Below are 12,905 nucleotides of genomic sequence, written 5' to 3' on the forward strand. Positions count from 1 at the left end.
AACGTATGTTAACGTCTGTGTTGTGATCAGATGCATTTGAGCTTTATGGCCAGAAAGGCTATGGCATAAGTGTGCTACTTGCTGAAGTTTCAGGTATTCTTTGAGGACAACGTGAGTGATGCTTAGGTTACCATGGCTGTCCACAGTTTTATTAAATCCATTTCATATGAATAAATAATAAATCTCTGTATAAAATAACTCCTCAAACAATTTTCTTTTATAAAAAGAATGTATATATTGCAGGAATAAAATACCATTAAATTTGAGCAATTATATTTAGGAGAGTGGAGTCTGTTATTTTTTCATTTTTTTGTGTCACATATTTGTCAAGATTTCAGTAATTTGCTGCAACGCTTCTCATTTCTTATCTGTCATCTTTCCACTTGCTTGAATATCTAGATATACTTCATTTAGCATTACCACATTTTCTTAAATGTTTACTTTTCCTTTAAATTAATGCCTCTGTCTTATCATTTTGGGGATGCAGTGAAAGTATTTTCACACTTAACTAGGCTGTCGTATTAGGTCTTTTTCACAGAGGTCCTACTTTCACCTGTTTGATACTATCTTTTAATGATTAAGGCTACATTTTAGTCATGAGTATTTTTAGTAAAAGTCATGGACAGGTCACGGGCAGTAAACAAAAATTCACGGCTCGTGACCTGTCCATGATTTTTACTATATACCCCTAACTAAAACTTGGGCCAGGGCCACAGGTGCTCTGGGGGACCAGGCCGGGGATGCTGCGGGAGCTGGGGAGGGTGGCCTGGGACCCTCACTGGTGCGGCGAGGGAGCGAGCGGTGGCTTGGCCCAGGCCCCCGCTGGCACTGGTGCCAGGGTGCGGTCAGAGCATGTGGCCTGGGCCCCCCGCTGGTGCTGGAGGTGGGGCAGGCGGCAGGCTCCCTACCTGCTCTGACCGGCATGTCCCTTCAGCTCCTAGGGGGAGGGGCGGCCGGGGGGCTCTGTGTGCTGCTCCTGCCACAAGCACCAACTCCGCAGCTCCCATTGGATGGGAACAGCAGCCAGTGGGAGATGTGAGTACAGTGCCTGCGGGCACGGGCAGTGCATGGAGCCTCCAGGCCCCTCCGCCTAGGAGAGGCAAAGACATGCTGGTCTGAGCTGGGTAGGGAGCTGGCTGCAGGGATATGCCGGAGGGAGCCAGGTAGCACCCCCACCCCCGCCAGGTAAGCACTGCCCTGAACCCCAACACCCTACCCCAGCCCTGAGACCCCTCCCACACACCCAAACTGCTGCTGTTGGCCCAAGGGCTTCCTGGCTTGGGCAGCCCCTGAGCCAGCACCGGCCGCTGCAGAAGTTACGGAGATCACGGAAAGACTCAGAATCTGTGACCTCCATGACTGAAGCACAGCCTTACTTATGATAGTTGATAATAATAAGGTAGATCTTACTAGTAATTGAAGCATTGAGTGGGATTTGGAAGATCTAGGTTCAATTCCTGTTTCTGACATAAACTTTCTGTGAGATCTTGAATCTCTTCATGCCTCAGTTCCCAATCTGTAAAAAGAGGATAATAATACTATTTTTCTTCCACTTTTTGCCTCTCCTGTTTTATTTAGACTACAAATCATACAATGTGTTTGCGCATGTGCACAGTGCCTGGCCCAGTGAAGGCCTGATCCTTGCTGATGACTCTATGTGCTACTGTAATTAAAATTAAATAATAAAAAATCACCTAATCTCATACCCTGTTACCCACCTGTCTTTTTCCCAGATACCTGTCTGGCACATTGTAGAAATGTTTTGTTTTAGAGCCTTGTTCTTTTACTTACATTCTGGAAAGTTTTTCCACAGTCTGATTAGCTGATGGTGGTTATGTTCAGAAATACAAAGTGAAACATCTCTTTCAATATTTCAGCTGCTAAATGTGACTTTGAAACAGACAGCTGTGGCTGGTTTGAGACTGTTAGTGCAGATGGATTTGACTGGATAAGAAGCTCCAGAAGTGCACTTCCATCTGCTTTTCAGAAACAAGCCCCACCAGAGGATCATACCTATAACAAATCTGAAGGTAAGACATAAACAGGTCCTTGATGCAGATACACATACACCAAACTGCCTGCCATTAAATCAGGGGCAGTAACCCCTGTTGAAATCTTCTGTGTGTTATACTGGCTCTGTGTATGAACAGTTTTCTATTTTTTCCCCCAAACAGGTCATTTTATGTTTGTTCTGAGGAACAGCAGCAGCATTTCACAGGTTGCTCAAATACGAAGCCCCACGTTCAGCCAAGCTGGATCAGGCTGCACAGTGTCCTTCTGGTATGAATTAAGTTTTATTTTAAATTTATGGAACATCTGACATTGCTTCTGTTGGATTGAAATTGAGGTTAGAATTTCTAGTGGTGTACATCTCTCTCGGCAATATTTATTGCCTCCTTTTACTCTTTAGTTGAACAGGCTTTGTTGTAACCACTAGGCAACAATAAGCGGAAGCATTTGGAAAAACAGACCTGAGACACAGGACTGTTTTAGTTTTTGATCTTTTAGACATAATCCTTTAAAATGTTTTTTTTCCCGGAGTAATACACAGAAATTCCATGGTGATTCCAATAATACAGTTCTACTAAGGATGGGTCAATTTCAAAATGTTAACGAGATTCAGTTTGGAATAACTAACCACACAAAGGCTAGTGGCTCATCAAGGCCTCTGGGAGATTCTAAATCAAGCTGTAAATCTCAGAACGACAGGCTTTATCAAATGATTTAGTGAACAAAAAAAATGTTAAATGCAGGATGGTGGGGAAAGTTAACCAAGATTTGTGTGTTAAAGTTCAGGATGGTGCTTATTTTTAAATGAACAAGTTTGTCGTTGCTGAAATTTTGTTCAGTGATAAAATTCAGAATTGGTTTTCTGAAGAAAGAGTTAATTGGACATGACCTCATCTCTCTTCTTATGAAAGAGTGGTACTGTAGTCAATGGGAGGCAAGTCTGTTTAGTGGTTAGAATATGGGACTGGAGGTCAAAAGTTCTGGTCTTATTCCCAGTTCTGGCATTGACTTGCTGTGTCACTGTTGTACCAGTCACATAATTTCTGTTTCTCTAGATGTAAGAGGGATATAGTAATACTAAACTCATGGGGATGTCGTAAGCATTAATGTTTGTTAAGTGCTTTGAGATTGTTAGGTGGAGTGCAAAGTGTCATTAATAATTATGGTGAAAGAAAGACATGTTCTTGCATTCATTAGATTTTTGCTTTCCTTCAGAGAAACTTTAAATTTATCTGTTGAATTACATTCATACAATTAATATTTTGCCTGTGAGTGTGTTGTGTTCATTGGTTACTATGAAGGAAAATTTCTCTGTACAATTGTGGATTCTAAGTTAATTAAGAATCGTTCCTCCATCATAGTCTTAACTTCTTCAGAAGTGTCCATGATTCATCTATCAGCCAAGTCTGCCAAAGCAGATAAGCTAATATAGCTATGGTATGACAATGAGATCACATACAGAATGGTGTGAATTGCTGCTGAACTGGATGTGGGCTCTGTGGACTGACTTCATTCCAGGGGTGATTCCATTAAATTCCATAGAATTATAACAGAGCTGATACTGGCCCAGTACATTTAACATGATTCATCCTCATCATTTGCACCTTTGACTTTTTCCGCTGCCTTTTCAGGTATTACAATTATGGACAGTCAGTTGGAGCAGCAGAGATGCAATTACATGTTCATGGACTGAAAAATGCTACTGTCCTCTGGAGGGTATACTATAATCAAGGAAAGCAGTGGTTAAAGGCTTTCGTTCAGCTCGGCCGCCTCCCATGGCCCTTCCAATTATCACTGTATAAAGTCAGCCTTGGATTTTATGATGGTGTCTCAGCAATTGATGATATAACTTTCGAGAACTGTGCTCTTCCACCTCCAGCAGTAAGCTGTGAAGGTCCTGATCATTTCTGGTGCAGAGACACAAAGGCTTGCATCGACAGTTTATTCGTGTGTGATCTCGTGGATAATTGTGGGGATGGATCTGATGAGGACAATTGCAGTAAGTACTTTCAGCTCTGTTCCTCGTCCAATAACAAAGTTGTTATAATGACCAATTTCAGCCCAGGAAGTGCACTGCTTACACTAGGGATGAATAGATCTATTGTTGAAATACAATCTTCAAATGATTGACTGGTGCCATATGCACCTGATGAGCTCTAGAAGTTAGCTCTTTGTAGAAAATGAAAACAAATATGCACAGACCAATCTTCTTTATTAGAAATGTGGCCATATTTCTGTATTTTCTATAAAATATAGAAAAGCACTCCTTGTTCAGAATAGAATTCTCAGAGTGGTAATATGATGTGTGCTAGGGTTTTTTGTTGTTGTTGTTTAATATGTTAACTTTCCTTAAATAGATGAAGCATGGTGAAGATCTATATTTATATGAGATGTTGACATACTGTGGGGAATAATATCCTCCAATTCTGTATATTATGGAGGTAATAGTGAGACGATTTCCCCCCACTCACATGGTGCCACCTGGAACTGGGGTTCCACTGAGCCCTCAGACTCAGCAGCCTGGGCTTCCTCTCAACACTGTGCTGCTGTGACAGGCAATAGACCGCTCCCGGTCTTACACCCCCACCAGTTACATGCAGGCTTTGGCCAGCCACTACATGAACCAACAATAGTGAGGCTATAACCAAGATAACCCCCAGCTTCCCAAGCTAGGACCCCAGAGCTGTATTGTCCTGCCCTGGTCAAAACCCTGACCAGTACGAATTTATTACTCAGTTCGCCTCTCCTTTAATGTGGAGAGGAATATGGAACAAACTTGTTTAACCAAACTACGATTTTTCCCCAGGCACTTCACTTAAAGGCACACTAAAACATTAAAACATAAAACGAGTTTATTAACTGCAAAAGATAGATTTTAAGTGATTATAAGTGCTAGCAAACAGATCAAATCAAATTACCTAATAAATAAACAAAACTGCAAACTAAGCCTAGGACACTAGAAAGATTGGATATGAATGCGCAAATTCTCACCCTGATTGATGATACAAACAGGCTTTCAGATTCTCAAGGCACAAGCTGCACTTGCTTTGCAGCTTGGGCTCCCCACCCTCGTTCCTAGTCCTTTTCTTTCGGAGCTTCCCTCAGCTGTTGAGTTGTGGGGGAGTGAAGAACAACAGATGATGTCACTCCCTGCCGTCTATACCTTTTCCATATGGCGGGAACCATATGTTTCAAACTTGGTTCCCAGACCAGTTTGTGGAAAAATACAGGCACCCAAAATGGAGATCAGTGTCATGTGGTCTGGTCACATGCCCTTGCAAACCTTGCTGAGTCATAGCAGCCATTACTTACAAGCTGTCTGGAGTGTTCTCACGATGTCTAGGCTGGAAGCATTTTGCCTCATGCATTGTTATACCAATAAAATAAAAACCAGCAGGATCTTATTAAAGGGGATAAGGCAAAAAGCCACATTTATTGTGAATACAGAAAGAATCATAGGAAGCCATTAGTTATAGCTATAACATTCCATTCAATTTCATATTTATTCACACATTCATTCAGACACACACACAGCGGTTCTGCAAGGTTGTTATCAAAGTTACCAGCCTTAGAGTTGCTCGTGCCAAGCCACGGGGGAGGTGGCCTGGACATGAAGAGGGAGCAGGGCCTTGTCAGATGCTCATCTTATGCTCCTGGAAGTTGGTTTGCAGAATCAGACCCCAAAGTTCTCAATTTCTAGAGACCATTTTTATAGGAATTTATTCCTATGCCAGGCTATGGGAATTGCTTCATCATGCTGTTGCTGAATCAATCAACAGATGGCACATTCCTGACGGCTCTGTGCTGCCAGATGTTATCTTGTTCTTTGGTTCTCCCATCCTTGGGTCTGTTGGGCAGATTCCAGTCTTCCCCCCGGGGGGTCCTCTGGTTTTTCGGATAGAGGGAGATTTGTGATGGTTTCACCCTGTCAGTGGTTGAATTTTTGGAAAGTGCCACTCTTACTGCAAGTGATGTCTTGTGGAGAGTCTGCTTTATCTCATTTCCTACCACAATCACTTTGTGATCCATAGGCCTCCAGTTCAAGTCACAGCTGAGCCAGATAATTTGCAATTGAAGAGGCATCAAATGAGACTTATGCTTTCTTTGGCATGTGCTCACTCTGTTATCTTTTTCATTCCTGAAATGCAACACTTCCTGCTTTCCTAAATCAAGTAACTTATTTTTGTCAGGCTGCATTTAATCCTACACAAGAGGTGAAAAGGTGCAGCGTTAATGGAAAACTTAATTTGAAAATAAACAGATTATTCCTTAATCTAATGGAAAAAAAATTGTGACTCATCAATAGTGTTTTTGCTAATATATAACCTTATATAAAAAAACTAAAATCACTAAACAGATTTAATTTTGCCTAAATCCTGATACTAACATTAATTTACATGGGCTGTCTTGTTATATAAAACACAGAAGGCTATCTATGAAAAGCAGTTAGACACCAAGACTGATCCTGGGGAAAGTCTAATCTGGTACACAAGTCAAGAGGAAGAGGCTTCATGTTGATGGTGAGATAGGAAGCCACAGTGCCACTATAGGATGGAGGAGCTAAGAGGTGGGCACACAATTGGAGGCCACGTTGTAAATTGGTGTGCACCCAAATGGAGGCTAGGATGAGAAGCCTTTAATATGTGGCCTTAATTTTTCTGGGTTATTGGTATTAATTGCTTCATTTTTCCTTTAATAAAGTTTTACTGTTGCACAAGGTGGTGTGAGCTGTTCTCAACATGAGTATTCACTCTATGGTGTATTGATGATTATGATTCTGTATTCACACAGTAGATTCTGTACGAAGGTATCCTCCTTTTTCTCACATTCCCACACACTTTCACTGCTTTTGCTTTTCTATCTATTTTTTCTTCCCCCAATTCCCAGGGTAACAAGTTGAACAAATATAATACTATAATATAACATTTACAATGGTAAACAGAGCCGTGAATGTATGCAACCAGGAGATTTGTCATTTGGGGTTGAAATCTTGCAAAAAAAAAAGCACATTACATTTTGCACCATTGCAACCAAACTTGAACCTTCATTCAGTTTGGCCCCTAACCCTGAATTCTAGCCTAAAACTAATTTGAATCTGGATCCAAAATTGGCTCCTTGGCCTATATCTAATTAGTTTGAGTACTGAAAGATAGTAAGAGTTTAAAACCTAATTTTAAGTCTTTTTCCTGCAATAAAGAATGCAACTATGAGGACACACATTCCATTCTCCCTTCCTATCCAAGTTTGTATCCTAAGTGGGTCTCAGCCTGGGGTACGTGTACTCCATGGGTACACAGAGGTCTTCCATGGGGTATGTCAACTCATCTAGATCAGTGCTTCTCAACCTGGGGGGGTCGTGAACCCCAGGGGGGCCATGGGACGGGTTTAGGGAGTCGCAAGTGCAGGACTGGTGTTAAGGGATGGCAAGGAAGGCAACTGCCTGGATCCCCATGCCACAAGGGCCCCGTGAAGCTAAATTACATGCTTCAGCCCCAGGCAGCGGGGCTTGGGCTTACTCTAAAGGTGGCAGGACTCTGAAAAGGGGTACAGTAGTCAGGAAAGGTTGAGAACCACTTTCCTACAGTATATTTTTCTAGTGGTTTGTCCAATCAAGTTTCAATTTAGGGACAGAATTTATCATGATACTTTAGCATAACTTCCACTGAGTATGTGTGTATTGCCACATATATGTGAGGAAAGCATCTAGTCCTTGGTTCTTGTTCAGACTGGTTTAAATATAATTAATTACATTGAGATTAACTCTGCGAGGAGAAAAAGCAAATTCTAGTAGATCACTTTGTTTGATGTAGCATATTGCTTTCATTTGACAAGGTCTGTATTTACATATTTCAGAATCTGAGCTACAGTGTAACTTTGAAAATGGTCTGTGCAACTGGAACCAGGACATGGATGATGACTTTGACTGGACCAGAAACCAGGGCCCAACTTCCACATTTGACACAGGACCAATAAAGGATCATACTTTGGGCACAGTCAAGGGGCATTATCTCTATATAGAATCCTCAGAACCGCAAGTGTTCCAAAATAGAGCAGTTTTGCTGAGTCCGATCTTTAACAGCACTTTCACTCATGGCAATAAAAGCTGCATTTTCCGCTTTCATTATCATATGTTTGGAAAACACATTTATAGGCTGTCAGTCTTCTGGAGAATTTTGAGCAACTCAAGGGGTCATCTGCTGTGGCAGAAGTTTGGAAATCAAGGCAACAGATGGATAAGACAAACACTCAGTATTACAAGTGCTAAGCCTTTTCAGGTATGATTCTTTTAGTCTGTCATCTACTTACTAGAGCACCATAAAATGCTGAGAGAATGAGAGATTACACTAATCTAAAATAAAGCCAAAAGTAAGAAACACTCTCTGATCAAATTTACTTTGAAACACATTTGTCATTTGATTAAATATGTTCCCAAACATTTTGTTCTGCTGCAGCCATATTTCCCCATACCAGAATGCCTGGTTATCATCTTTGAAGATGAACACATGGCATTTTGAAACAGCTGTTACTTGGTTCTTTCAGCATTTAATACCATGAAACTATGCTTGTGTCGATTGCAAAGCCAACTGGGAATATGGAACAGCTTGTCCTTTTATTTTTTGTGAAAAACCTTTTACTACGTGACATTAGACTGAATATGCCATCAAAATATTTGGGTGAAGAGCCTAATGCTCATGGGTTGAAAAGTAGGTATCAGTTAATAGAATACAAATTTATTATAAAGCACAGCTGGAAATCCAGTGCCCTCTTTTTAAAAAAACGCTTTGTGTTATAGAACATTTAAGTTTTACTTTGTCTTGTGGGTCATACTGGGGTTGGTATACTTGCAAACATATTTGAGATGTTTATTCATTTGACCATGTGATGCCAATTCATCAGAAAATTAATGGAAAAGAAAATATTAGCAAAAATTAATTCCTTTATTTAACTGACCTAAGGCAATATTAGAGGTAGATGGTGCCATGTTTTGTTTCCATAAGGACTATGTTAAGGGACAAACGGCCACATTCTCGTTGACACTAAGGCCCTGTTACATCAGTTTGGCTATTTAGAGAAACCTTACAGTGGGCGTAAAGGTTTATATCCATTTAAGGCCCCTTTGCACTACAGTCTACACTACAAAAATAGGTCTCCCTAAGTTATGTCCATATACAGCCACTGCAGTAATTATATTGCTTTTGCACATCCACACTATGCCCCATTTGTCGTTGGTGCATGTCCTGACCAGGAGCACTTGCACTGATTTAACTGTCAGTGTGGAGCATTGTGGGATGGCTTCTTATAGGCAGCAACAGTTGATGTAACCAGTGCAGTATCTACACTAACACTGTGTCAAGCTAACTAAATTGACCTAAGTGCTACACCTCTCGCAGAGGTGGAGAGTGATGGAACCTACAGAGAGCACTGAAGGGAGCTACATTTTAGTGTAGACGCTTACAGAGTTACATTGATCTGAATCTGTAGTGTAGACCAGTCCTTAGTGTGAATGAGAACAAGTTACTCTAGGGCAGAGAGTAATTACAGTAGAATTTGTTTGTATACAAACATGAAGCTAGTTCTTAAAACCCAGAACTAAAACTCATTCTTATACCTCATTTTCTATATTAATTTAGCCTACTATATAATATATTGATAGCTAAACATTAATGCCAGTAGTACATACTGTACTGTTTGTTGTGTGACATCTGGATTTGTTTTTATTGTGATTAGGCATACAGTGTGCAACCTACTTGGAAGGAATGTGAACGGCACTTTTCACATTGGCAGCTTGATTTTACTCTCACTTATACCAGTTTCACGCTGGGGATAAATTTATTGTTTGAAATGGAGTTACTCATAATTTATACCTGTGTCTGTGAGAAGTGAACCAGGCCCTAAACATGGAAGCACTTGACTTTGAATTGAATTGAAATGTGCACTGCATTTAAATTGGAGTTTGAATATATTTTAGTTCCTCTTTGTGCAAGTTCCGAATGCATACTTGTTTTGCATAGAAAGGAAGTATGTTGGATGCTTAGTAGTTTGCCTAAAGAACTCCAAAATCAATAGTCATACATGGGTCCTTGATTAGGGTTAGGAAGATGTTTTGAGTTAGTGAGGACACTTAGTGTGACAGCACCATAGGGCTCTCCTACCCTTCCTTCCTCTGCAGAGTGTTATGAGCTGAGTGTAATCTTGTTATGGGAATTAAAACCTCACTCAAGCTTATATGGAAATTAATCCATTTAAGACAGTTGTAAGAGACTGTTAAGGAGTCACATCCAAAACAAGCCCTAATAAAGTCTGTCCAGAAACTAGCACCAGGTGGGCAGATGGGTTGACTGGGTATTGTGTCCAGGTGGATGGGGGTGTCAGAGAGAATAGACAGAAACAGAGAACAGACAAAAACAGAGAGAGGGAGAGGGGGCAAGAAAGCCACGCAGGAGCCTGTAAGCACAGTGTGATCCAGAAAAAAGTTAGAGAGAGTTTTTGGGTCTGGTACTGGGTAAAGAGGCTTGAGGGCTGTGAGCTAAGAAACTGCTCCTTTTGTTCTAGATTCATTCTCTGTTCAGAGAGACAGGACTTTGTACATTCCTTGAAATGAAGAAAATTGCATCAAGAAGATACCAGTCACCATCAATTTTAACTTCAAACTGGAACTTCCCAGTTTGGAGCCCTGAATTTTGACTAGCCCTCAGGTCAAAGGGGGTAACATGGAAAGCTATAGGGCCAAGTTCGGTGTAAAAAAGGGAGTAATGGACAGAGAAAACATCAGCATGATATTGAATGCCTTGGATATTGCTCAAAATTGGAAATTGTTACTGAGTTGTTCAGTTTTTGTCAATTGTTGCATTGGCCATGTATTGTAGAGTGAGCTTTTCGCCTACCTTGATTATTCATTTGGGGATTTAATTGCTTTGGGAAGGAGAGGTCTACTAGGTCAGTTAGATCAAGAGCTGTGGCTCATTCCTATGTCCACTATTGTTCTTGACTGAATTTTGCTGCCAGTTTGCCTACCCTTCCAAATTTGGTGATTTTGAAAATGAGATGGTTTTGGCTAGAATTAGAAAAGCACAAGTGATCATGCATGTTCCAAGTTGCATAGGAAACAGCTTGTTCTTCCGATTGCTGGCATTTTCAATGACAACAAAATGTCAATTAGAAAAAAAATGTGTATTTTCAAAATATACGCTGGGTGGTGGAGATGGTGCTTCATCCATGTGATTGGCTCCCCCATAGGGGAGGTGAAGTGTGCAGGGGGTAGGGTGGGAGTTGATACTGTTTGCTCATTGTGAACTTCCTGTTTCAGCCTCACTCTTGATCTAGTTTCTGCATCTCTGTTGATGCTGGGGGCTTAGCTGCTCACCAGTTTTATGTTCTGGAAGGGATTTTTGGAAGGATATGGCAAAATTGGGAAACTGCTGTGTGGATTTTTTTACCTTCCATCTGGCATGTTTATGGCATTGAAGTTACAATTGTCACAACTTTGGCAGATGCATGTAGTGGTTTGGTTAGAAAAGGCCTGATTGAGGTCTCTGTAAGTCAGCAATCTGCTTGGGTATTGGTCCTGGGCATGATTTGCACATTGGGTTTGCCTGTATGTGTAATGCAGCTTGTGGCTCACTTTCTCTTATTTCTCCTATCTCTGGTGTGGAGGAATGGATGAGTCAAGACTCTGGCTTCCAGTTGGGGCCCTGAGCCAGACCTAAGAATATAGAGGGGGCATGGCCTTCACATTTAATCTCAGGTTTGTAGTACATGAGGTCCATTGGTGCCTCTTGAGATCAGCACTGGAACAACCCCGCTGAGTAGTTTTGGGCTGTCACTCCAGTTGGGTAGTACTGTAGTTTTTAAGTAAAGTTGCAGCCTCTGCATTTAACCACATTAGGATATCTGTGTCTCATTGTTTCCATGTGCACATCAATGGAATGTTTCAGATCAAATCAATACTTCGAAAGGAAATATTTAGCTTGGCTTTGAAATATGCATTTGGAAAATTGAAAAAATCATAGAAATCAACATTTTTGGACAGAAAATATTGATTTTGATGAAAAAACTGTTTGTTTGAAATTTTTTGACAAGCTGTATATATAAGTAAGGAAAATATAAGAAGAAAAATTCCCTTTCCTCCCCCCCTCTTTTTTTCTTTTTTCTCATAAATGCTTGTCACTTGTGTACTTAGATGTTCACTACATTCTAGGAAGGAAACACAACTTGTGAATTATAAACAATAAAGGGTCATATGTTAATATTATTTTTAATTATGTTAAGCAAGCCAAAAAAAGAGTAGATATAAGTGATATCACAATCAAGCCAATAGACTGAATGTTTTTAAAAACATGTAATAATCTGCTGATTTACTGAAAGGATCCAGGAACCATGAATCATAGAATCATAGGACTGGAAGGGACCTCAAGAGGTCATCTAGTCAAGCCCCCTGCAATCAAGACAAGACTAAAATTATCTAGACCATCCCTAACAGGTGTTTGTCCAATGATGGAGATGCCACAACTTCCCTAGGAAATTTATTCCAGTGCTTAACCACCCTGACAGTTAAGGATTTTTTCCTAAGGTTCAACCTAAACCGCACTTGCTGCAATTTAAGCCTATTGCTTCTTGTCCTATTCTCAGAAGTTAAGGAGAACAAATGTTCTCCCTCCTCCTTGTAACAACCTTTTATGTGTTTGAAAACTGTTATCATGTCTCCTCTCAGCCTTCTGTTCTCCAGACTAAACAAATTCAGTTTTTTCAATCTTCCCTCATATGTTGTTTTCTTGACCTTTTATTGTTTTTGTTGCTCTTTTGTGGACTTTCTCTAGTTTTGTCCACATTTTTCCTGAATTGTGGCACCCAGAACTGGACACAATATTCCAGCTGAGGTCTAATCAGCACAGAGT

The 12,905-nt window shown here is 40.7% G+C and overlaps 1 protein-coding gene across 1 annotated transcript in view; it reads left to right on the plus strand.

Moving 5' to 3' along the window:
- Window positions 1-12,905, plus strand: part of MALRD1 (MAM and LDL receptor class A domain containing 1) — a 513,316-nt gene that overhangs the window by 222,068 nt on the left and 278,343 nt on the right. Inside the window, exons 15-18 of the mRNA XM_077808757.1 lie at window positions 1,878-2,030; window positions 2,175-2,280; window positions 3,642-4,009; window positions 7,864-8,285. Of these exons, the coding sequence (XP_077664883.1) occupies window positions 1,878-2,030; window positions 2,175-2,280; window positions 3,642-4,009; window positions 7,864-8,285 (1,049 nt within the window). The remainder of the gene's footprint in view (window positions 1-1,877; window positions 2,031-2,174; window positions 2,281-3,641; window positions 4,010-7,863; window positions 8,286-12,905) is intronic.

Source organism: Eretmochelys imbricata, chromosome 2 (genome assembly GCF_965152235.1).
Source record: "Eretmochelys imbricata isolate rEreImb1 chromosome 2, rEreImb1.hap1, whole genome shotgun sequence".
NCBI lineage: Eukaryota > Metazoa > Chordata > Testudines > Cheloniidae > Eretmochelys > Eretmochelys imbricata.